The sequence below is a fragment of the Rhinoderma darwinii genome, chromosome 1 (assembly GCF_050947455.1).
Source record: "Rhinoderma darwinii isolate aRhiDar2 chromosome 1, aRhiDar2.hap1, whole genome shotgun sequence".
NCBI lineage: Eukaryota > Metazoa > Chordata > Amphibia > Anura > Rhinodermatidae > Rhinoderma > Rhinoderma darwinii.
The window spans coordinates 67,160,775-67,188,218 of record NC_134687.1 but is presented as its reverse complement, the minus strand read 5'-3'; the positions used below and the strand labels follow the sequence as shown (position 1 = coordinate 67,188,218).

The 27,444-nt window shown below is 42.9% G+C and overlaps 1 protein-coding gene across 5 annotated transcripts in view; it reads left to right on the top strand.

Annotated features, from left to right (window-relative positions):
• Window positions 1–27,444, top strand: part of ATP8A1 (ATPase phospholipid transporting 8A1) — a 219,830-nt gene that overhangs the window by 20,529 nt on the left and 171,857 nt on the right. For all 5 annotated transcript variants that reach the window (XM_075859460.1, XM_075859464.1, XM_075859449.1 and 2 more), the window contains exons 3-4: window positions 13,476–13,590; window positions 17,797–17,896. In XM_075859460.1, the coding sequence (XP_075715575.1) occupies window positions 13,476–13,590; window positions 17,797–17,896 (215 nt within the window). The remainder of the gene's footprint in view (window positions 1–13,475; window positions 13,591–17,796; window positions 17,897–27,444) is intronic.

Below are 27,444 nucleotides of genomic sequence, written 5' to 3'. Positions count from 1 at the left end.
CGGCCAAAATAGAGTAAAGAGATGGAAATAAATATTTAATAAAAAAAATGTACATATGTGACATACTGCAGTTAAAAATAGGAAAAAAAAATTATTTCTACAAAATTTCTTCAATTTTTCTATTTTTTAATTTACGCAGATCGTATCAGTCTACTTTTACCACTAAAATAAAGTACAACATGTGACGAAAAAACAATGTCAGAATTACTTGGATATTCAAAACTTTCGCAGTTATTCTCTGATAAATTCTGACATGCCAGATTTGACAAATATATCTCCCTCTTAGATTTAAAACATAATATCCTGGCTGCCGCCAGTCAGTCCACAGCCTAGTGTGGACGCTGCCGCCAGTCAGTCCACAGCCTAGTGTGGACGCTGCCGCCAGTCAGTCCACAGCCTAGTGTGGACGCTGCCGCCAGTCAGTCCACAGCCTAGTGTGGACGCTGCCGCCAGTCAGTCCACAGCCTAGTGTGGACGCTGCCGCCAGTCAGTCCACAGTCTAGTATTTGCCACGTAATATGAATTGTGATTTGGCGACCGAATTTATCATTTGACTCCTAAATTTGTAAACTGGACACCAGAGGCTGACGTGTGAATGTGGCTTTAGGTTCTGTTCACAATTGCGTCCATTCTTCTTCTTCTTCAGGTTTCCCTTGATTTTTTTATTTTTTTTTGTTCCTGTAAAAAAAAACAAAAAAAAACAGGATCATAACTGGTCATATAAGATCTTCTGATGAATTATAAATGATCCATCTAATCTGCCTTGGATCCTATAAAAACAGAACACATGATATCATCTGTTTCTGCAGGAGCCGTGACAGGTTCATTATGAAGAGTTATGTAATTTATCTCATTAACTTTTAATGGGTGTCTCATTTTTCCTTTTTTTTTGTCCTGGATAGAATAGCGCTGCATGGTGTGAACAGAGTCTAACATTCAAACATGTCCAGAGGATACCACGCTTGCATGATTATGTGATAACTACTCCACATTGTTCTAATTGGACAATAGGACTTTAGTGTGCTAGCGGGCAGTGCCGTCATCAGAGGTGTTTATATAGCATGGTCCCAGAATCAATGTACTGATTAAACTGTCAGAAAAGATGTTCACGTGCCGCACCAGATTCCGCCATAGTATAATGGAGGTCTTTGTCTTATTGTAAAGCATTACAAGCGCCCCATTGTATTCACCCTCTAACAGTTTTTTCTGATTGCATATGTCAAGGTATATTCACACGTGGCAGACTTGTTGCAGAGATTTCTGTCACTGTCCCATACGTCTGAATGTTATTGGGAGAAATCCATTCACATGCTGAAAAAACGACCCCGTTCACATGTATGATATACGTTTAAACGCGTAAACCTAGCCTTCCTGTTTAACTCTTCTCACTGCATCCCCAATAAGTCACGGTACTGCAGAGGAAGAGGCCACGTTTGTAGCCACTGACAGATGAGGGTCCTGAAAGAGGGACCCCCTTCTATTAATGCTTAAAGCGTAACTAAACGTTCAATCAACTTTTTATTTTCTAGCAGCATGTGTAATATAAATATGTTTTGTAATATACTTTATTAATGAATTTGGGCTCCTTTTTGTGTTTTATATGTGATTTTAAATGGCCACACTGACACTTTTCTACCACATTTTATTTCTTGTATTTCTCCTGTTGCTAGCAGAAATCCGTACACTGTTTGAATGTATCGGTGTACGGACTCTGGTGCCTGTGAGTACAGGTGGGTGGTGGCCCCATCCTGACGTCAGGAAGGTTTCTCTGCCTCTATGTACTATACAGTTCTCTATAGAGTAACTGGCAGCAGCAGAGCGCAGGGAGGGGAATGACCGCTCTGCTGCTGTCCGGACTATAGTATGTGTGAGAGGCGCTTCTGTAGCAGAAGCGCAGGTCTGGCTCCCTGTCCCCTCTTCCCCCTGTCCACTGTACTGTAACTGGCAGGGAGGAGAATGACCGCTCTGCTGCTGTCCGGTCTATTGTATTTTATGAGAGGCGCTTCCATAGCAGAAGCGCTGCGCAGGTCTGGCGCCCCCACCCTGTCCACTGTACTGTAACTGGCAGGGAGGAGAATGACAGCTCTGCTGCTGTCCGGTCTATGGTATGTGTGAGTGGCGCTTCTCTAGCAGAAGCGCAGGTCTAGCGGCGGCTCCCTCGCTAGACCTGCACTTCTGCTACAGAAGCGACTCTTACATATGCCATAGACCGGACAGCAGCAGAGCTGTCATTCTCCTCCCTGCCGGTTACAGTACAGTGGACAGGGTGGGGGCGCCAGACCTGCGCAGCGCTTCTGCTATGGAATCGCCTCTCATAAAATACTATAGTCCGGACAGCAGCAGAGCTATCATTCTCCTCCCAGCTCTCTGCTGCTGCCGGTTATAGTACTGTGGACAGGGGGAAGAGGGGACAGGGGAGCCGCCGCTAGACCTTGCGCTTCTGCTATTGAAGCGCCTCTCACACATACAATAGTCCGGACAGCAGCAGATCTGTCATTCTCCTCCCTGCACTCTGCTGCTGCCGGTTATAGTACTGTGGACAGGGGGAAGAGGGGACAGGTAGGCGGCGCCTGACCTGCGCTTCTTCTCAAAGACCAGTGCGCGCCTTTACAGCTCGTGCGCCTGCGGTAAAGAACCTGCACACCTATGAGGTTACAATATTTCAAATTGCACTGCTATACTCCTTCCAAATAGCCACAGTTCAAAGTATACAATTGGTTTATTCAGACAACTTCAAAACGGTGCAACGTTTCAATCCCACATTTCTCGAGAAAGATCCCAATGTGGGATTGAAACGTTGCACCTTTTTGCAGTTGTGAACATGTCCTATCTTTTCCAAGGATCATGGACGGGACTCATGCAGCACACAATGTTGTGTGCATTAGGGCTAAGGCTACCTCCACACATAGTGTATTTAGATGTGGAGAATCCATAGGTATACACACTGAAATCTGTGCATAAAATCTGCATGTGTCAATAGCCCCATTGATTTGCATGGGTCAGTGTGCTGTCTGTTATTTAAACGGACAGCACACGCACTTAAAATATGCTCGCCCGAATAAGGCCTAAGCGGAGATTTACATGTGCTACATACTGCGTCCCATAGTGGAACATTCGGTTGCAGCTGCTTTGGACAGCGGTTGTGGATAAATCTAGTCTTTAAGAGAAGAAACAGCTGCTGTGGCTCTTTTGACGTGAGCTCTATCCATCATTCCTGTATAAACGCCTAGTTAGAACTCCATTATATCATTTGTGTGTTTACATTTTATCATCGTCCTTTCTGATCCATCTACTGATGACTAACGACGCGTCTGCAGCACTTAATGTCAATAAGAGCATATTCACATGCGGTAGATTTGTTGCAGAAATTTCTGCCACTGTCCCATTCATCTGAACGGGGCTCTCAGAAATCCATACTCGAGCTGCATAAAAAAAAACAACAAAAAAACTGTTTTATTGAACCTGAGTTTCAGTCCAGAAATTTCTTCAACAAATCTGCCACGTGTAAATTTACCTTCCAGATCGAGGTACATATGTTCCAATTGCAGCCTGCGTTTATTGCACTGCTGGTTTTCAGTCGCAGTTCATAAAATGACGGTAGGGCCAGGATCACACACGCAGTATTGATGCATTTTTTTTAGATCCGTTTTACAAGCCGAAGTTAGAAGTGGATCTAAAAGGAAGAAAAAGGCATAAAAGGAAGACGGAGGCATCTCCTTTCTTTTGTCTCCACTCCTGAGTTTGGCTTAAGCAACGGAGTCAAAAACTGCATCAAAACTGTGTGTGTAATCACGGCCTAAGTAGAAATTTAGACTTGGTAAGAATCAATGGAAACTTGGATAAGGATACCGCATGGAAAAGAGTAAATGGAGATCTGGATACGCAAACGGCCGAAAAATCAGAAGCAGACCGCCTCTAAACATCTGCCCATTCATTTCATTTGGAAAAACGGAGTTCTGTCCTGTAAAAAAAAACGCCTGCGAAAAAGAACTGCATGTCACTTCTTGATCTATTTTTGGAGCAGGTTTTCATTGACTCTATAGAAAAAACGTTCCAAAACAGCCGTGGAAAAACGCGAGTGGTTTAAAAAAACGTCTGAAAATCAGGAGGTGTTTTCAGACTTTTTGTGTGTGCACATACCCTAAAATGTGCATGTCTAACTGCTCTCAATATGTGCATATCTCTCGAGTCGTTGCCTGCTTCACCTCTAATGCACTGATGACATGGGCCCACATGATCAAATAAGGCCTTGATCACACAGTGCAGTTTTAGCTTGCATTTTTTGATCTGAAACCAGAAAAGCTTCATTTACACGACAGTGAAAAACGACCGTGTGACGAACGTTTTTTGAATGGCCGTCATACGGGCGTTTTCAGAACAATGGGTGTACTCATGTGGCTGTTTTTTTTTTTTTTTTTAACAGCCCGTGAATATTGGCCGTCAAAAAATAGTACATGTCCTATTGCCAGATGGACCCCATTGAAATCAATGGATCAGTTTTTAACGGCCGTCAATACATGTAACAACCATTAAAAACGGATCGGTGACATTAGGATTCAAGAGGCAAGGGAGCTATTGGTTCCCTTGCTGGCTATCGGCTGCGGCACGATAACGCTGAATGCCCTACACGCTCACCGATGCAGCGCTGTCCTCTTCAAGTGTGGTCTCTAGTCTTCACGGGTTCTGCAAAGGCGACGTGATGACATCATCGCACCGCCTTTGCAGATCCCGTGAAGACGAAACCACACCTGAAGAAGACTGCGCTGCATCGGTGAATGTGTAGGGCTGTGTGGCATCATTTACAATGGGGTCTGTGCGCGCCATCCTCTACAGGGGGGTGGGGGGGCTGTGCGCGCCATCCTCTACAGGGGGGGTGGGGGGGGCTGTGCGCGCCATCCTCTACAGGGGGGTGGGGGGGCTGTGCGCGCCATCCTCTACAGGGGGGGTGGGGGGGGCTGTGCGCGCCATCCTCTACAGGGGGGTGGGCTGTGCGTGCCATCCTCTACAGGGGGGTGGGTGTGGGCTGTGCGCGCCATCCTCTACAGGGGGGTGGGGGGGGGGGCTGTGCGCCCCATCCTCTACAGGGAGGTGGGGGGGGGCTGTGCGCCCCATCCTCTACAGGGGGGGGGCTGTGCGCCCCATCCTCTACAGGGAGGTGGGGGGGGGGCTGTGCGCGCCATCCTCTACAGGGGGGCGGGGGGTGGGCTGTGCGCGCCATCCTCTACAGGGAGGTGGGGGGGGGGCTGTGCGCGCCATCCTCTACAGGGGGGCGGGGGTGGGCTGTGCGCGCCATCCTCTACAGGGGGGCGGGGGGGGGCTGTGCGCGCCATCCTCTACAGGGGGGTGGGGGGGGGCTGTGCGCGCCATCCTCTACAAGGGGGGCTGAAAATAGTGTCTAGGTGAACATGGCCGTTGAAAAAAAAAAATGTAAATTACATTTTTTTGCCCCACCGTTAAAAACGGACAGACGGACTGGAAATGGATGGAGACACTGATGCAAAACGGCCATGAAAAACTGACAGTTGATCCGTTTTTAATGGCCATTTTTTCCCACTGTCGTGTGAATGTAGCCGAAGTCCTTCCTTTCTATATTTCTTCTGTTTAGGTTCCATTCTTGGTTTTGGCTTTAAAAAAATAGCTTCAAAATCTGCAGCAAATCTGCACTGTATGAACAGGGCCATATAGGAATGGAGATGTTGCAGCTTTTAATGCACTGCACTATGTCCTTGTTCACATATGGGCCAGCATGGGCATTCACACCTTTCTATTCTCTCTTAGCAAATAATGGATGCGGTACCGTTAGAGGAACAGTAGCATTTGCCTGCTGCTGGATCCTGCTTAGATGATATCCTGATTCCTCATTCATGCTTTTTATTGAGCTTTATGTGTTATATGTGTTTATGAATCATTTGCAGAAGGTCAGGTGACTTTTTCGGAGGAGACGACCTGGCCTGTTGCGTTTTCTATTTAGACAGAGCAATTGCGTGGGTTGTTGTCAGCAAGACATGAACGGCTGTTTGCTTCTCCGCCTGCGTTCATTTAGATTGAGTAATGCAAACACAAGCTGTGTGCCTACAGACCAAAACGCGTAAAGCCAAACAAATGCAGCCTATTAAACCCACCTTAAAGGTAACATTCTGAGATTGTGTTCACAGCTTTAATCGATAAGCAAATACACAGTAAAGCAGGCACCTGCTTGACTTGCTGGGTAACAACAATAGTAATAATAATAACCATCGCATATAACGGATAATACTCTGGTAACACATTGGGGCAGTTTTGTGGCACACCTCAAACGTCAATGATTGAGGCATAGGACATAGAGCATTGCAGCGGTAACATACAAGTCTATCAGGTGTGAACATTTCAATCCCATGTACCTAATGGCTTATTCAGACGAACGGGATATACGTCCGTGCAACGCGCGTGATTTTCACACGCGTTGCATGGACCTATATTAGTCTATGGGGCCGTGCGGACATGTGCGTGATTTTTCCTCAGCGTGAGTCCGCTGAAAAAAAGTCACGACATGTCCGTTCTTTGGGCGTATTTCGCGCATCACGCACCCAATGAAGTCAATGGGTGCGTGAAAACCACGCATGCCACACGGAAGCACTTCCGTGCGACCAGCGTGACTCGCGCAACAGCTGTGAAAAGGATGAATGAAAACAGAAAAGCACCACGTGCTTTTCTGTTTACAAACATCCAAACGGAGTGTCATAATGATGGCGGCCGCGCGAAAAGCACGCAGCCGCGCATCATACGGGGCTGTCACACGGAGCTGTCAAGTGCCTTTTTGAGCGCGCAAAACGCCGCGTGTTTTGCGCGTGAAAAACGCACACGCTCGTGTGAATCCGGCCTTCGAAAGTGAAATGCACTTACTACACATTTTACAATGCCATTTGTGCGCTGTTTCGCCATGTAGAAAAAATGTTCTAAGACCGTTTATGTACGGGAACAAGTCTATGCCTCTGTAAGCCACACCCACAAACAGAGCAGTCTGGCAAGGAAAAAAAAGTGCTGTCCATATGTTATTTGTTATACATCTTCTACCTAGGAATAGTGTCTGCAACCAGACACTAATGTATGATTAACCCCAGAGCTCCTGGTAGATAAATGATGCATCATTTCAGGTTTGCAGATCACGTATGCAGGTCTTCATTTTGCATAGTTTAAGCCGGCTATAGGCCTTTGTTTAATACCGGACAAGAGGTATGATTTTACATAGAAGATTCTTTACTGGAAGAGCACTATAGAATTCTCTGCCAATTCATGTTACGATGGTTAAAGGTGTTGTACGAGATCGTGTGAGTGTGTGTGTCGCCTAAAAAAAAAATCATCCAACTGATTTTAATACAAGGAAAACACAACACGAGTAAACACAAAATGCAGCTTTTAAGTGATAATTCCATTCATTAACACCTTTAGGACGCAGCCTGTTTTGGCCTTCAGGACGCAGCCAATTTTTTCAAATCTGACATGTTTCACTTTATGTGGTAATAACTTCGGAATGCTTTTACCTATCCAAGCGATTCTGAGATTTTCTCGTGACACATTGGACTTTATGTTACTGGCAAAATATGCTCGATACATTAAAGAGGCTCTGTCACCAGATTTTGCAACCCCTATCTGCTGTTGCAGCAGATAGGCGCTGCAATGTAGATTACAGTAACTTTTTTATTTTTAAAAAACAAGCATTTTTGGCCAAGTTATGACCATTTTTGTATTTATGCAAATGAGGCTTGCAAAAGTCCAACTGGGCGTGTTGAAAAGTAAAAGTACAACTGGGCGTGTATTGTGTTCGTTACATCGGGGCGTGTTTACTACTTTTACTAGCTGGGCGTTGTGTATAGAAGTATCATCCACTTCTCTTCACAACGCCCAGCTTCTGGCAGTGCAGACACAGCCGTGTTCTCAAGAGATCACGCTGTGATGTCACTCACAGGTCCTGCATCGTGTCAGACGAGCGAGGACACATCGGCACCAGAGGCTACAGTTGATTCTGCAGCAGCATCCACGTTTGCAGGTAAGTCGATGTAGCTACTTACCTGCAAACGCTGATGCTGCTGCAGAATCAACTGTAGCCTCTGGTGCCGATGTGTCCTCGCTCGTCCGACACGATGCAGGACCTGTGAGTGACGTCACAGATCTGCTCTGCCAGAAGCTGGGCGTTCTGAAGAGAAGTGGATGATACTTCTATACACAACGCCCAGCTAGTAAAAGTAGTAAACACGCCCCGATGTACGCACATAATACACGCCCAGTTGTACTTTTACTTTTCAACACGCCCAGTTGTACTTTTGCAAGCCTCATTTGCATAAATACAAAAATGGCCATAACTTGGCCAAAAATGCTCGTTTTTTAAATATAAAAACGTTACTGTAATCTACATTGCAGCGCCTATCTGCTGCAATAGCAGATAGGGGTTGCAAAATCTGGTGACAGAGCCTCTTTAAGTATTTAATTGTGAAAAACACCAAACTTTAGGGAAAAATGTGCATTTTTCCAAATTTATATGTATATGCTTGTAAGACAGGCAGTTTATACCACACAAAATTGTTGCTAATTAACATCCCCCATATGTCTACTTTAGATTGACATAGTTTCCTAAACTTCCTTTTATTTTTCTATGACGTCACAAGGCTTAGAACTTTAGCAGCAATTTCTCACATTTTCAAGAAAATTTCAAAAGGCTATTTTTACAGGGGCCAGTTCAGTTGTGAAGCGGATTTTAGGGCCTTATATATTAGAAACCCCCGATAAGTCACCCTATTTTAAAAACTTTACCCCTCAAAGTATTCAAAACAGCATTTAGAAAGTTTCTTAACCCTTTAGACGTTTCACAGGAATTAAGGCAAAGTGGATGTAAAATTTTCACATTTCTTCTTTTTTTTTTGTTGCAGAAATTCATTTTTCATCAATTTTTTTTGTAACACAAAGTTTTACCAGAGAAACGCAACTCAATATCTGTTGCCCAGATTCCGCAGTTTTTAGAAATACCCCACATGTGGCCCTAGTGCACTTATTGACTGAAGCACCGGCCTCAGAAACAAAGGAGCACCTAGAGGATTTTGGGGCCTCCTTTTTATTAGAAAATACTTTCCCAGAAAGCCGATGTATGGGCTCATAGACTTTCTATTGAGCCTGTACACCACTATATTGATTTCCGGAAAGAGTCAAACAGAAACCAAGCGGCTCAGCGCTCGCACGAGCACTTTTGCCGCTTCATTTTAGCGATTGGTTGGGGTCTCAGTGCTCGGACTGTTGAATGTTTAGTTACCCTTTAAGTCAGGACTTTGCCTCGGCCACTCCAAAAACCCTAATTTTGTGGGTTTTTTTTGAGCCGTTCAGGGGTGGACTTGCTTGTGTTCTTCAGATCATTGTCCTGCTGCATAACTCAACTGTGTTTTGAGCTTTAGGTCATGAACTGACGGGCCGACATTATGGACTTTCTGATAGATAACAGAATTCATGGTTCCATAAATTATGACAAGTAGTCCAAGCCCTCCAGAAACAAAGCTGCCCCAGACCATCATACCACATATTTGACTGTTGGTATGATGTTTTTATGGTGGAATGCAGCGTTGGCTTTACCCCAGATGTAACGAGATCATGTCTTCAAAAACGTTCAATCTTTGACTCCTCAGTCCACAGAATGTTATCCCTAAAGTCTTCGAGGTCATCTAGATGTATTTTGGCATATGTGAGATGAGCCTTTTTAGTTATTTTTGGTCAGCAATGGTTTGCTCCTTACAACTCTCCCATGGATACCATTATTGCCCAGTGTTTTTCTTATTGTGAAATCATGTACATTGACCTTAAAGAGGCTCTGTCACCAGATTTTGCAACCCCTATCTGCTATTGCAGCAGATAGGCGCTGCAATGTAGATTACAGTAACGTTTTTATTTTTAAAAAACGAGCATTTTTGGCCAAGTTATGACCATTTTTGTATTTATGCAAATGAGGCTTGCAAAAGTACAACTTGGCGTGTTGAAAAGTAAAAGTCCAAGTGGGCGTGTATTATGTGCGTACATCGGGGCGTGTTTACTACTTTTACTAGCTGGGCGTTGTGTATAGAAGTATCATCCACTTCTCTTCGTTAACACCCAGCTTCTGGCAGTGCAGACACAGCCGTGTTCTCGAGAGATCACGCTGTGACGTCACTTCCCCAGGTCCTGCATCGTGTCAGACGAGCGAGGACACATCGGCACCAGAGGCTACAGATGATTCTGCAGCAGCATCGGCGTTTGCAGGTAAGTCGATGTAGCTACTTACCTGCAAACGCTGATGCTGCTGCAGAATCAACTGTAGCCTCTGGTGGCGATGTGTCCTCGCTCGTCTGACACGATGCAGGACCTGGGGAAGTGACGTCACAGCGTGATCTGCCAGAAGCTGGGCGTTCTGAAGAGAAGTGGATGATACTTCTCGTCAGAGCGCCCAGCTAGTAAAAGAAGTCAAAACGCCCCGATGTACGCACATAATACACGCCCACTTGTACTTTTACTTTTCAACACGACCAGTTGTACATTTGCAAGCCTCATTTGCATAAATACAAAAATGGTCATAACTTGGCCAAAAATGCTCGTTTTTTTAAAAATAAAAACGTTACTGTAATCTACATTGCAGCGCCGATCTGCTGCAATAGCAGATAGGGGTTGCAAAATCTGGTGACAGAGCCCCTTTAAGTGAGGGCTGCAGTTCTTTAGATGTTTGACTTGGTTCTTTTGTGACCACTTGGATGAGTCGTCTATGCGCTCTTCGTGAAGTTTTGGTAGGCCGGCCGCTACTGGGAAGGTTAACCACTGTTCCATGTTTTCCTCATTATTTTATTTTTATTTTTATTAGTACTGGTTCTTAGACTCCTTCCACATCACGTTTACTGCACCATGTTTGATGAATGTGCCGGAAAAAGCAACCGACGTACACTTTCAACGCAGGCTGTGACGGATTCCCAAACTGTGGCATCAGTCATTATTGCCTATAATGGTCTTCGTTAAATAAATATGTAGTGAACTGGGGTCATGGGAGTTCATGACGTATCTGTTAAACGTATACCATAATAGTCAATGTGTGACTGGTGTCCCTATTAGGCATTCGTTTAACGCATCCCTCACCCATAGAATAAAATGTTATCAGTTTAACTTATACGTCATGAAAATGTATTAAAAATCCCATGATGTACACGTTAAATTGATAACTGTATGGCATACGTCACCTATAGGTTCCCTTGTTTAACAACCCCATATATTTTGCAGCATACATTTTACAGGATTACGTTGTATGGAATAGCATAGTCTACCATTCTTTTCCATAGTTAAAAAAAATGTGTGTATATATGTGTGTGTGTGTGTGTGTGTGTGTGTGTGTGTATGTGTGTATATATATATATATATATATATATATATACACACATTATTCAGTACAACGAGGCTAAAAGGACACTCTTTTTGTCCCTGCCGAACTAATGGAGCCCTATGTACACGTTTAGCATGTGTGGCCAGAGCTTTCCTGACGTACCTGCTAAACGTGAATGAACGTGATGTGAAGGGGGTTTTATACTCCTGTATACAAAAAGTCTCCATACATCTCCTTTAGGAAAGCAGAGTTTGTCATTTGTCACAACCTATGAGAATATATTTTATTACCTGTAGCTAAATCTATGATTATGTAGGTTCTTGGGGAAGTGTTATACAGTGAAGGAAATAAGTATTTGATCCCTTGCTGATTTTGTAAGTTTGCCCACTGTCAAAGACATGAACAGTCTAGAATTTTTAGGATAGGTTAATTTTACCAGTGAGAGATAGATAGATTATATTTAAAAAAAAAACTGAAAATCACATTGTCAAAATTATATATATTTATTTGCATTGTGCACAGAGAAATAAGTATTTGATCCCTTTGGCAAACAAGACTTAATACTTGGTGGCAAAACCCTTGTTGGCAAGCACAGCAGTCAGACGTTTTTTGTAGTTGATGATGAGGTTTGCACACATGTTAGATGGAATTTTGGCCCACTCCTCTTTGCAGATCATCTGTAAATCATTAAGATTTCGAGGCTGTCGCTTGGCAACTCGGATCTTCAGCTCCCTCCATAAGTTGTCGATGGGATTAAGGTCTGGAGACTGGCTAGCCACTCCATGACCTTAATGTGCTTCTTTTTGAGCCACTCCTTTGTTGCCTTGGCTGCATGTTTCGGGTCATTGTCGTGCTGGAAGACCCAGCCATGAGCCATATTTAATGTCCTGGTGGAGGGAAGAAGGTTGTCACTCAGGATTTGACGGTACATGGCTACATCCATTCTCCCATTGATGCGGTGAAGTAGTCCTGTGCCCTTAGCAGAGAAACACCCCCAAAACATAATGTTTCCACTTCCATGCTTGACAGTGGGGACGGTGTTCTTTGGGTCATAGGCAGCATTTCTCTTCCTCCAAACACAGCGAGTTGAGTTAATGCCAAAGAGCACAATTTTAGTCTCATCTGACCACAGCACCTTCTCCCAATCACTCTCAGAATCATCCAGATGTTCATTTGCAAACTTCAGACGGGCCTGTACATGTGCCTTCTTGAGCAGGGGGACCTTGCGGGCACTGCAGGATTTTAATCCATTACGGCGTATGTGTTACCAATGGTTTTCTTGGTGACTGTTGTCCCAGCTGCCTTGAGATCATTAACAAGTTCCCCCCGTGTAGTTTTCGGCTGAGCTCTCACCTTCCTCAGGATCAAGGATACCCCACGAGGTGAGATTTTGCATGGAGCCCCAGATCGATGTCGATTGACAGTCATTTTGTATGTCTTCCATTTTCTTACTATTGCACCAACAGTTGTCTCCTTCTCACCCAGCGTCTTACTTATGGTTTTATAGCCCATTCCAGCCTTGTGCAGGTCTATGATCTTGTCCCTGATATCCTTAGAAAGCTCTTTGGTCTTGCCCATGTTGTAGAGGTTAGAGTCAGACTGATTAATTGAGTCTGTGGACAGGAGTCTTTTATACAGGTGACCATGTAAGACAGCTGTCTATAATGCAGGCACCAAGTTGATTTGGAGCGTGTAACTGGTCTGGAGGAGGCTGAACTCTTAATGGTTGGTAGGGGATCAAATACTTATTTCTCTGTGCACAATGCAAATAAATATATATAATTTTGACAATGTGATTTTCAGTTTTTTTTTAAATATAATCTATCTCTCACTGGTAAAATTAACCTAGCCTAAAAATTCTAGACTGTTCATGACTTTGACAGTGGGCAAACGTACAAAATCAGCAAGGGATCAAATACTTATTTCCTTCACTGTATATGGAAAATGACAGACCGAAACGCTGCGTGAATGGTTGGGTGATATCTATTTTATGTTTTGCCATGAATGGGAACATCTTGTCAATTATTTTTTTCTGGAAAAGGGTAATACGAGCAGACCTGGACACTTTTTGTGGTGACTGTGAAAAGCGCTGTAACGATGTCACTTTCCCTTCTACTAGGCTATGAAAAGACAGACGACGCTTCTGAAAAGACCTCACTCGCTGATCAAGAAGAAACCAGAACTATTTTTATCAACCAGCCTCAGCTTATAAAATTCTGCAACAACCGTGTCAGGTAAAGAGCCCTGTGCTTCGTTATAAGACCTGCGGTAAAGAGCCATGTGCTTCGTTATAAGACCTGCGGTAAAGAGCCGTGTGCTTCGTTATAAGACCTGCGGTAAAGAGCCGTGTGCTTCATTATAAGACCTGCTGTAAAGAGCCGTGTGCTTCATTATAAGACCTGCGGTAAAGAGCCGTGTGCTTCATTATAAGACCTGCGGTAAAGAGCCGTGTGCTTCATTATAAGACCTGCTGTAAAGAGCCGTGTGCTTCATTATAAGACCTGCGGTAAAGAGCCGTGTGCTTCATTATAAGACCTGCGGTAAAGAGCCCTGTGCTTCATTATAAGACCTGCGGTAAAGAGCCCTGTGCTTCATTATAAGACCTGCGGTAAAGAGCCGTGTGCTTCATTATAAGACCTGCGGTAAAGAGCCGTGTGCTTCATTATAAGACCTGCGGTAAAGAGCCGTGTGCTTCATTATAAGACCTGCGGTAAAGAGCCGTGTGCTTCATTATAAGACCTGCGGTAAAGAGCCCTGTGCTTCATTATAAGACCTGCGGTAAAGAGCCCTGTGCTTCATTATAAGACCTGCTGTAAAGAGCCGTGTGCTTCATTATAAGACCTGCGGTAAAGAGCCGTGTGCTTCATTATAAGACCTGCTAATATGCACTGGGGTGGCTCATCTCAAGCACCTCCGCTTTCTCCGGGTAGTCTTTGTGGGAAGGACTAGCTTTGTAAGGGTATGTTAACACGTACAAAAAGAGGTGGCTGAGGGGCAACCGCTTCTGATTTCAAGGCGTTTTTGAAGCTAAAAATAAAGTTTCTTTTAATTCGACGCTTATGTAGTTTTTTGAAGTGTCAATGGAAAATCCACTCCAAAACCGCCTCAAGAAGTGACATGCTACTTCTTTTTACAGGTGTTTTTTTTTTTTTTTTTTTAAATTCAACAGTGTAAAAATACACCTTATGTGAACAGCACCGTATACTTCCCATTGAATTCAATTGGAAGCTGTTTGCAGGCTTATTTCAATTTTATTTTGCTGCGTAAAACAGGCTTTTCTGCTCCAAGCAATCTGAAAATAAGCTGTATAAAAGAAATACATTTAGTGTTTGCAACTTCTGGATGGTTTCCAAAAATGTTCCCACTCTCTCTGACTACAATGAAAATGGTGAGGGATCGAAATACAAAGTATGTTGAAGTGCAGAACTATTCTTTAAATAAGACTTAAAGGGGTTGTCGGACTATAAGAATAGAAACGAACGGCAGGAAATGTGATAAAATAACAAACCAAACATTACCCACCTGTTAACTTCCCTGCCGCTTCAGCGTCGATGCGCCAAGGTCCACGCTGGTCTTTGTTTACGTTTCGTTCAGCCGTGACGTACATCCATGTGACCGCTGCAGCCAATCACTGGCCTCAGCGGTGATGCTAGCATGTACAGCATATGATACCAATAATTGGCTTCCGCAGTCATGTGGATGTACGGCCTGCTATCGCTGCAGGAAAATAAACCATGACCGGCAGGAACTACTGGAGCAGCGGGGGATTTAACAGGTAAGTAATCGGATACTTTTATTTATACTTTTGGACAGCTCCTTTAAGCTTTATTTACAAGAAACCCGGCAAGCCCCTTTTGAAGTCAAGATCACATGTGAGTTCTGCGTTTTTCATCTCTGGATTATAGTATCGTACTTTAAATATTAATTGTGAGATCGTGTTTAAGGGCCCAGATTGGAGTAATTCTCACTAAAATGAGTTTCTATATAATGTTCCATTAATTCCATGTATAATGCTTTGCGGTTTCCTCTTAAAAACACTTAATCTACAGCCTGGAAAGATATAATCTCCAATCCACTCCGTGAGGCAGTAAGGGGTTATTCACACCGGTTCGTTGCAGAAATTTCTGTGACTAATAATCTGTCCCACACATCTGAATGGGGTTGTTTCTGCAGCATTTGCATTGATTTTTTTAATTAACTCTCTATTTAGATGTATGGCAAATTTGCCTTGTGTGAACGTAGTCTAAGGGTATCGCCTAACTCCAATGTCCTACCCAAAATTCTGTGATCCACTGATGTGAAACATATGGAGATTTGTATCCAGTACTTAAAGGCTATGTATACCTTTCACCATTTGAAAACTATTTTTTAGATGAATGTGTCCATCAGTGTGATTGGTGCAACTTTGTAATTACATTTCATTAAAAATGATTTGTACTTTTTCAGATACTTCTGCTTTGTATTCTGTGTACAGAGCAGCTGTATCATGCACGAAGTCCTGAATCCTTTGGGACTGACTATTCCGTTCCAGTGGGTTCTACGTATCTCTGACACGTTATTGAGCTGTTATCGATCACATCTAAGTTCAGAACTTGGATGTGATCGATAACCGGTGGATCCTGCGTCGCGGTCACTGAACCAGTCAGTCCCGCTGACCTGACAGATACAGCTGCTCTGTATATAGGATACAAAGCAGTAGTATCCTTTAAGATACAGCTGCTTTGTATCCTGTATACAGACCAGCTATAGTTCGCTAAGAACTGAATCAGTCAGGTCTGCGGGACCGACGGGTTCAGTGAAAGCGGGATCCACCTTTTAATCTATCACATTTAAGTTATGCCCTTAGACGTGATCAATAACAGCTCAATCCTGCGTGTCAGAGACACGCAAGACCCACTGACCTGACTAATACAGGATTCAGTGCAAGATACAGCTGCTCTGTATACAGAATACAAAGCGGCTGTGTCTCCAAAAGTAAAAATAATTTAATAAAATATAATTACAAAGTTGCACCAAATACACTAATGCACATTTTTTATAAATTAAAAAAAATATATATTTTTCAAAGGTGTAGATAACCTTTAATTTAGGTGCCTGCTAGTCTACTTTCATTTACCTTATTGGATTATGGGTTTGACATGTTCTCTCCAATAGTGGCTTACAATATCGATACACCTGTTAAAGAAGGTTTGACATGAGTTGAATCAAATTACCGCTTTTATTGCTATTAATAAAGAAATATCATGTTCAGTCTAATCTTTCCCCCCCCCCCCTCCCTCATTGTTTGCATAGGTGACAAGGTCCCTGAGCATGGTACTGTGGTTTAGGCAGTGTGAGTGACAGAGCTGCCCCTCAAGTTACACTACTGTGCATGTGCTTAAGGCAGTTAGATCACTATGTTGGTTGCACCACTACTGAGGTGCCTGAAGTTTTCATATACTTAGGACTCATGCACACATCAGAGGCTGGGTTCACAGCTGCGTCGGTGCATTCCGTTGTTCTGCTCCGTCAGAGGAGTAGAACAAGGGAATGCCGGAAGCAATGGTTCTGTTGCACTACGGACACCATCAGGCGGCCGACGGAACCCATTGACTAAAAGCATGTTGCACTGTTGTCTCTGGTAATCTCGGTCAGATCTGCAACGGAGGCCCCTAACAGAGCCTCCAACGCAAATGTGAACAAGGCCAGAGCTGTGCTCATGGAGCCTGTATGGCAGTGCACAGAGGACGTACGGCTCCCTAGTACGTTGCCTCATGGTCTCCGCATGCTGCCATACAGGCGCCGTCGGGTTCCGTTTGGACAGAGATCTTTTCCTCTAGATGCAATGCTTCTACGGGAGAATACGTCAGTATATCTAGAATTCAGAATATATAGAGAATAGAGCATGCAATGATTTGTATGACTTTGGAAAAAACATCAGTTTGGTAGCAGAGGTAATGGGGGTACAGAGGCCCCCCTACACTTGTATGGGTCGCCGGATTATGACTCCATCCAACTTTGAGGGTGTACGGAGCCGTAATAAGACTGTGCATGAGTCCTAAAGTGTACCTCTAGTTAAGAATAAAAGAAGAAATATATAAATTAGATGTCTAATTCACCACTAAAGAGATTACAGCACGGATCTTCAGAATTTTCCAAGGGGAGGTCAATGCTGTAGAAAGAAGAATCGGATGATGACGTAAGCGTCAAAATTAACATGTATAACAAGTCCTGACTGCTTCCTTTTTTCCTCCACGAGTGGCAGAACATTTTAATTTAGTGATCTTCATGGTTGCTGTGTTATTACAGGGGTTAGCTCCTTGTAGACAGGCTGATAAATCACGTTCTAGAATCTGAGCGGTGTTTTTCTACTGTGCGCCCTGTGAAATGCCATTAATAATGGGAAGATAAAATATCTGCATTGACGCTGAAAATCTCCTGTTTTCTCCTGTGTTTTCCAGCACTGCAAAATACAACCCCTTCACATTTCTGCCAAGATTTCTCTACTCTCAGTTCAGAAGAGCAGCCAACTCGTTTTTCCTGTTCATTGCCTTGCTCCAGGTAACCTGCATGATGTTAACCTCTCAACTGAATGCATTTTACGTTCCTGTCTGCTGTATTGGCTCTTATGACTTTACTTTGATGCTGCACGTTGAAGACTGTTAAAATAAAAAGTCACCACTAAGTAAAAGTCATTGTGTTGTCCTCTTCTGTGCAGTTGTTTCGTGGGTATACCGCCACCACAGCGGTTGTTTGTATTGGAGCAGAACATTTTATATATATATATATATATATATATATATATATATATATATATATATATATATATATATATATATATATATAATATTTTTTTTTTTTTTTTTTTAATTTAGTCCTTTAATGACTGTCTACTGTCTTTTGATGGCGGGCGGAGCAGGTCCCGAGTCCTCAGCAACATCTTTCGGTGTCGCGGCAGAGGAGGCTTAGGGTATGTCCACACGCAAACTCAAAAACGTTTGAAAATATGGAGCCGTTTTCAAGGGAAAACAGCTCCTGATTTTCAGTCGTTTTTTAAAGCCACTTGCGTTTTTCACAAAAACGTCCCAAGAAGTGACCTGCACTTTTTCGCGGCGTTTTTTTACGCGGCCATTTTTCAAAATGGCCCGTCGGAACAGATCGGAACCGTGCTTCCGATTTTTCAGACATTTACGGCCCTAAAAATGGCCATTTGAACCCTAATACTGTGAGCGCTCCTTTTCCAAGGACGAGCTTTTACTAACCACTCCTGTTCTTAGAGAAGCCTTTTGAGTACGCCTGGGATAAGAGAAACCTCCGATCCTGGCTGTTAAACTCTACGATCGCTTCACCAGGTTTCCAGGTGATGCAATTGGAGACTAGTTTACCTCTCTGCAGTCAGCCTTGGGATCCAGGACCCCTGTTCTGTTTGCGTCTTGTACGGGTACACTTAGTGTTGCTCTAACAGCAGCCTGTGTCATAGTAACAGAAGATAATGTACTAGCATACAGGAGTATGCTAATAGATTTTAAGTATTAAAAAAATATATAAAATAGTTTTTCCCTTTTTATGGGATTAAAAAAAGAAATAATAAAAAAAAATTATTTAAAAAAAAGTAGGCAAAAAGAAATAAATTTTAAAAAAGTTTTTTTTATTTTAGTGTAAAATACATTTGTGTGAAAAACCTACACATATTAGGTATCGACGCAACTAATAACCTGAGGAATTAATTTACCAGGTTATTCAGTGTAAAACGTAAACCGTGTAAAAAATACACAAAATAAAAACAATGCCGAAAATACATATATATTTTTTTTCTCCGAACCAAACAAATATAGCAGCTTTGGCAGGGAAAAAGTATAGTCAGTGATCATGTAGTCAAAAAAGGAAATCACAGAGAAATCGGCTGATCAAAAAAATTACATAGTAAAACGTAGCCTTTAATAAATTGGGATAAAAAAGGGAAAATTATTTATCTCATAATAATAATAAGAGTGAGGGGGGAGTTTTTTTATTTTGTTCATTGAGTTGAGAGAACAAGAAAAACAACTGACCCTGGTATACCCTATCGGGTCACTTTTCCTTGTCAGAGTGACTCCCCTACCCAAGGGAGGACTCCAACCTACAAGCTGTACCCTAGATACCCCATTAATGGCCTAGCCAATTCTTTATAGTGGATATCCGGTACAGGGGGACCTAGAGAGGCAAGTGCACAACATTCACGTCGAAAAACAAATTATATAACTTACACAGTCATTTATATGTACCTCTAAACTAGGTTGAAAAAAATAGTTTCTCCTGCAAAAAACACAGCCTCATACAGCCACGTAAATGGAAAAAATTAAAAAGTTATAAATGCTGAAAAATCAAACCGATTAGATGGTAATTTGTGGCCCTTTCAAGACTGGTCAATAATGGGTTAAAAGAGCAATTACCTTCCAGGGTGCTGTATATGGGGGATACACAGGGTTTTAAATACTTTACATATGATCACATGGTAAAAACAAGCAAGTAAAGAAGGAGAGAGGGCGCTGCCCACAAAAGAGACTGAGGGTAGAAGCTGCTTAGGCCCCATGCACACGACCGTGCCCACAATCACGGCCCGCAAAATGCGAAAGAACGGACATGTTCCATAATTCCCGGAACATTTCCACGGCACTGACACCCTTCCGTAGTGCTACGGAAAGGTGTCAGTGTTCAATGAAAGTGAATGGCTGTTTTTGCGGACCGCAATTGCGGTCCGCAAAAACGGAGGTTTTTTACGGTCGTGTGCATGGGGCCTTATACAGTAGTTGTGTACTGGTGACCCGGTTATTGCAGGTTTTCTGAGGGGGGTTTTCAGGTTGATTTTGAATGGTGGGAGAAAGTCTGATGTGTTTGGGTAGAGAGGAGCAGAAGGTTTTTCGAGGACTGGAGATTAATGATCTATGGAGGGTTGTTGGCTCGTTGGGCAATGGGGAGCCGGTGAAGGGACGAGTAGAGAAACCAGGGGATAGGTGGATTAGGCAGGCAGCGGAGTGGAGGATGGATTAGAGGGGTGCAAGAATGGGGTTATCACTGCAAAATAAGGCAGATTCTCTATTCCGGATACCAGGAAAGCTCCATCATAACCCATGCAGTAGCTGTATTGATAATTATGTTGGTTGTTACTTGAGCAGAATGCACAGTCAGATGTGTCGCACCCATATTATCACTGCCTGGCTAGAATTCAGTAAGCTGTTGGGTCTGCATGTAGCATTCAGGCTGCTAAAGGAACATTAAACGTGAAGTCTACATTTAATGTTGAAACCTACTATCCTCTGTTATCAGGCATTTTAATGCTGGGGTGAGGCTGACTAGAGTTTTTACAAACCTCTACTGGACATATAGGTGTGTGCGATATTAGCAGATCTTTTAAAAAGTTTTACTTGTATAGCTCGTGTACTTTAGGTTTAGTGCTCATAAGACCGCCCCTTTTTAAAGTTGAACTGTCGATCAGGTGAACACCATGAGTCTAACCTCCGGCGATCAGTGGTTATCACAGGGGGAAAGCTGTGGCCGACTATACGTGAAATTGTAGTATTCAAGTAAATGGATGAATCGGGTCCGCCACTGCTGGAGCCACTGTTACATAGTGGCTCTCCATTCTCTCAGAGGGAGAGGGGGTCAGAAGTGTGAGCGAAGGACCCCCCCCCCCCCTATGACATCCATACAGGAAGGTGCTATCCTTATTAGATAACACCTTTTACACCAGGATCTCGCGCACACACACGCACACGCACACGCACACGCACACACACACACACACACCGTTTTGATGCAATTTTTGACTGGTTTTTGAGCCAAACACAGAAGTGGATACAAAAGAAAGATGTATTAGTCTTTTTTCTTTTATACCTTTCCTTTCTGTTGGAACCACTTCTGGCTTTGACACAAAAAAACTGAGCCAAAAACTGCACCAAAACTGTGTGTGATCCTGGCCTTAAAGGGGTTGTCCACCCACGGGCAACTGATCTATCCACAGGATAGCTCATCAGTATATGATCGGTGCGGGTCCGACACCCGGACCCCGTACTGATCAGCTGCTTCGGCTGCCTCCGGGCATCGGATGTCCATTCTGGAAGCAGATGGCTCCGGTCACTGAATCGAAGCAGAGTTGCAGTTCTGCAACACGGATGCTATGCAGTAGTCTGATCCATATGCTTCCGGCTCCAACTACTTCATACCCTTCATAACTTCTGGCAGCTGATCGGTGCGGGGTCCGGGTGTCGGACCCGCACCGATCATAGTATGTTGACCTGTGGATAGGTCATCGGTTGTCTGTGGGTGGACAACCCCTTTAAGAAAGTTTTATTGCTCTTTTGTGGTTTGTGTTTCTTTTATTTGAACCACAGAGGCTGATGATTAGTGTTTAATGTCAATAAATTATAGTCCAGCCATTGAAATCTAATGCAAAGCTTTCATTGTTTTCTTTCCATGATATCCTTGGCACGAGGTCCCAGTATTTGTTTTATTTCCTGTTGCACGGATGGCTGTGTTTCGCCAAATGAATGAACTAAACAGGTTTACCTGCACTGCTTCTATCCTGCTGTACCGTAGGTGGCACTAAAGAGGGTTTTTCTTCCTACTGTATGAGTGCTTTTTATCGCTGTTGCTAGTCCCGTAGACCTACAAATGACATTACTTCTCCACTCATTTAGTAAAAACTTCAGCTCCTGAATGTTCATATTCTTTTTAGTTCCACAGTATTTTAGACATTGCTGCTTGTAAGTTACAGTCATTGTCTGACATTTTGGAGGTTGAGAAATGCCATTGGTTATCCAGTCGCAATCTACATTCAAGTTTACCACAAGCGCCGCTCTTTCCCCTCACTCCATTGCTGTTCATGTTGCTCTTAAATCGTACCCTGTGACTTTTCTACATACTTGGATTAGAACACAAAGGTAAAATCCACATGACAGCCCACATACATCCAGGGAGAGCATCCAACCCATCTAGAACACCCCCCACCTTTCCATTATAATAAGAAAACACTGTTTTCTATCCTTGTGCAGAATTGTGAGTGTGTTAAATGTTCTGTGGTGGATAAAACCACATCTACATAGCAGAGGGCACAGGCAGGTAGCATTGAGCATTGCCATCTGACAGCCGTATTTTGATATTTTTGTTATGCTCTCCCTACACCGAAACTTTTTTTTGTTTTTATTTGTGTTCGATCCACAGAAAGCTAAAACAAATTAACTGAATGCTCTAAATCAGACTTGCCAACTTTTATAAACGACTTTCAGTGAAACTTGTACTTTATTCCTCTAAGCCACGCCCATTTATCCAAATCACGCCTCTTTTTTTCAAGCCACACCCCTTTACAAGGCATGCTATCCTGAGTTTCAGGCTGACACACTGTTCAACATTATAAATGTGCCCTGTATTTCCTTATTCCTATAAATAAGTCATTAGTCAGGTGCCTATAGCAGCCAATCAGATCACAGCTATAATTTTTTAGGGCAGTAATAGGTGAAATCTGCTTGTTATGGGCAACTGCTTCCCTTTCTATTACAGACATCAGACCAGGTCCCCTAAATCTAAATAAATACAGACCCCAGATTGGAACCTCTAAATAAAGACTGCATACCAGACTATCCCATATACAGACCCCAGACCATACTACCACCCATAATACAGATTCCCATATACAGATTCCAACCTCTCCCAGGCCAGGTCGTTGTTTACGGTGACACCCGGGAGTACATAGTGTTCTGTAAGGCCGGGTTCCCACGTAGCGTAAACGCAATGGAATTGTATGGAAATTCCGCAGCATTTACAGTAGCAGCAAAGTGGGTGAGATTTAGTAAATCTCATGCCCACGGAAAAAACAACGCAGCATAAACCTTAATAGAAAAATGCTGGTAAATCTGTCACAGAAATCCGCACTAAATAATGTGTTTTTTCTGCTCATATTTAGTGTTAAACATTAGTTATTGCAAAGTATATGTGCACCTGCAGATTTCCAGCAGTTTTTACTGCATTTCCGCCACGTAAAAACCGTAACGTCAATGGAGAGCAGAAATTCCGCAACAGATTTGTCTATTGGCAAAACACGCATCTCCGCACAGAACGTGCCGCATAAATTGACATGTTGCGAAATTGAAAAACACACCGCAGAACACTTTCTGCACGACTTTTGTGCTTTTTTTTTTTTTTTCCCGCAGCGTGGGCATGAGATCTTCTAAATCTCATTTCAGTTAGCTGCTACTGTAAATGGTGCGGAATTCCCGCACAGAATGCCATTGCGGTGGTTTCGCAGCGCTTACGCTACGTGGAAACCCAGCCTTAGTGGGGGAAAAGGAGGGGTAGCAGAGTGAGACACACGCACACGCTGCAGCTTCCTGGTAAGTGTTGTCTCACTGCTCAGTACTGCTGTATAATGTCCTCCATGCTGCAGCGTGTGTATGTGTGTGTGTGTGTGTGTGTGTGTGTGTGTGTGTATATATATATATATCAATGTGTGTGTGTAAAGGCCAAATGTAGTGGGGTTTTTTTCCCTCTTGTACACACACGTGACAGCTTTTTCTGAAGTTAGGTACGCTTTAAATGGTTTTCATTATAATGCCAGAATTTGTAGCACAGGGTATAGAAAGATGTGGTGCCAAGACTGGTGTGGAGGGAACCTATGGTATGAAAATGAGGTTATTAAAATGATCGCTCCCACTAGTGGAAAAGCATCTTGATTTTGGGATTTGGGATGGATTTGCTAGACTTCCGATACATATGGTTTCAAGAAGTCAGTGCTGCACTTGAGTCTTTTACTAGCTATACTGCTGGCTTGCTCCACTGCAGAGTCTTGGTTTCCATATGATGAGCGCCATGGCACAACTGTAAACGCTAATTGAAATAAACGTCTCTATAATTTCAGCTTTTATCTGTGCCATGAACCAGAAGCATTTGGGTGAAATGGAATGATTTGGGCTCTGGCCAATGCTGTACTTGATTTTCAGGGCCTAATGTACTTTAGCTTATTTGAACAAGCCCCCAGTATTATTTATTATTTTATTTTTCCTACTGTCTTTTTTGCATGTATTCGATTAATTATCTTGATACAGATTTGCTGAGTTTGGGCACTAATCCTGTATCTGCCAGAGACACTATGGGAACATTTTGCTGTGAGCTGTCCAGCTGCTGAATTTCCCTTTACTGTGAATAGTAAAACACCTAGTTTTGATCGACTTAATTCCGGATGACTCAATTTTTACATTCTTGAAATGGAATGCCGTATTCTATCTGGTTAATGAATGGGACGGTCCGTATGGTTTGTGCACCTTGTATGTTTGTTTAGGCTGCTCTGTCTGCACAGTAGAGATTATTTTTGGACATATTTCACATCCAGCCTGCATGGATAAACATATGGTAACAATCACAGCTCCACCAGACTGAATCCCCAAAAGCTATGCTTAAAGAAGCACTACCAGAATTTATTTTTTTCCCCCGCCCCTACCCCGTTTGTAATTGTGATGGCACAATCAATAATTCGGTTAACAAGCTTACGGAGTGCTTCATTCATGTGTTTTTATCCGTCATCGTATTTACTAAAACATACATGTCAGGAGAGGTGACTATAGAATATGCCATAATCTCTTGATGAACATCTAGAAAATTTCATGTTTAGACAGGGTAGCAATTCCTGAAGAGTGTCTGTCTCTTTAAAGAAGTTGTATGGGCATGGAATGTTTTTTCATACAGATGATCTATCCACAGGATAAGTCCTCAGTATATGATCGGTGGGGGTCCGACACCTAAACCCCGCATCGATCAGCTGTGCCGGCTGCTTCCGGGCACCGGATGTTTTGTATTGTTCAGTGCCGGAAGCAGATGTCTTCGTACACTGCATAGCGGCCGTGCTGCAGAACTGCAACCCTGCTTCTATTTACTAGCAGTACCTGCTATGCGGTGACTGGTGCCATCTGCTTCTAGAATGGACATCTGTTGCCCTGAGGCAACCAGAGCAGCTGATCGATGTGGTGTCTGGTTGTCGAACCCCCCCACGATCATATACTGATGTCCCGTGCCTGGACAAGCTATTTAAGACTTGTATCAGATGCCTTAAAGAAGCACTCCAGCTATTTATTTTATTTTTTTTTCCTTTCAACATCTCATTCTAACTCACCAGCAATATTCTAGCCGTGTCATTTGTTTCTTCCCCGCTCAGTTGCATGCAGTTTTTATCCCTTTCATTATGGGAAGCTGGGTCATGTGAACTTAGTCTGACCATCAAATTTCACCATACACTCGTGTGTAGACTGCAGGTAATTTCTCCTGTGTAGATGACTTCATGTGAACTAGAGGATTGCATAATCTCTTATCAAAACCTCCTGGCAGCTCTGAGAGCTGTTGTCCTACCTTCATCCTCCTTGTTTCTCTGTATGTCTAACCATACTGTTAGTGCTGCTGAAGAGAGCATTTCTGCCCTGTCTATGGGACCAGAAGTGCAGTGATATAATATGTGAGGCCGTACAACGATTAGCTGCAAAGTTCTAAAACTCCCTGAGTCACACTGCCTGTCTAGAATATCTGTGTACTGTGCACAGAATCCAGTGTATTTCGATGAGATGCTGCTCCTCCCGGTCTCCTGCTTGTTAGAGCTGACAGAAAAATCTACTAGCAGTAGGTGGAGGAGAACAGTGTGAAGCTGCATCACATGGATACACTGAGACTTCGCAGTTAGGATACATAAATTCTATGTCACTGATCACACTGCACGTAGGACTCAGTGTGATGAGACTCCGCCCCCTCTGTCACTGCAAAGCTCGAGGCATAATTGGGAAGGTTTCAAAATCGACATACGAACCAATAAACAGAGCGCCCAACAGATATATAAATTATATCTTTATTACGATGTACATCCAAATAACAATCGTATCAAACAGTTAAAAAGGTGAGAGAGCAAACGGGACAAGATGGAAAAATTATCCAAAGACACAAAAACAGTACACCTCCATATCCAGAACTATGACCAAATCCTAATTAATATATTTTCAGGTAGAAAAAAAAGCAGCACTTCGTAGTGAAATGGTGGGTGCTATGTGGTCCTGACCTCGATCCAAACGTCCCTATAGATATATGCAAAAATGATCGCAGCACTCCAAAGGTTGATTTCAAATAAAGATGTGGTTTATTATTCCATGTCCAATAGCTTACGCTTTAATCTTCTCACAGGACCTTTCTCAAGAGATATATATATATATATATCCGCAAAAAAGGCAGCAGCACTCACCCAGGCAAGGAGTCCTTTTATAAACGGGTGCCAGCAAGTAGTCCCGATCTTATCTTGATCATTGGAGTGCTGGAGGATTTATTTTTTGGATATATATGTATGTATGTATGTTTATGTATATGTATATATATATATATATATATATATGTGTGTATTAGGATTTGGTCGTATACATACATACATACATACATACATACATATAAATATGTCACTGATATCAGTTCTAACATATCTGGACAAAAGTAATATGGCAGCGAAATATGCATACAACAAATTGTTCATATACATCAGACAACAGTCACACCAATGACCTGGGATACCAGGCTGAGTGTATATAGAATGTTAGTTATATAATATAAAATGTATACATAAAATACACCAAAAATACAAGGTGCTAATGGATGCACATGACCATCCATAAAGGTATCATATCAATGTGCTAAAGTATAAGAAAAAATAAATGATGACCCAAGTACACTATCTAGAACCCATACTATCTATACACCATAAAAAAATGTGCACCCAGTCTGTGATACCAAGTCAAAGGTGTGCTGAGTTGAATGATAATAGGAACAAAGAGCACAGTGTAATCCCTAAGCACATTGTTCAGGTGTAGCTAGGGTAAAGCGAGAGATAAAGTACATATCAGAATCTCATAACTGTACTGGAAAGCTGAATGCATACTGTTAGGCATGGTGGAGAAGTCTAAGGAGGGAAAATGGAGGATGTACACAGATGTTGGCTGGTGGTCCCTGACGAGGCCACAGGCATAACGCGCGTCGACCGTGTTTCTGTGTATCAACCAAAACCGGTATACATAAAAAATTGCTGGAGTGCTTTTTTAATAACACTATGTACAGCCATA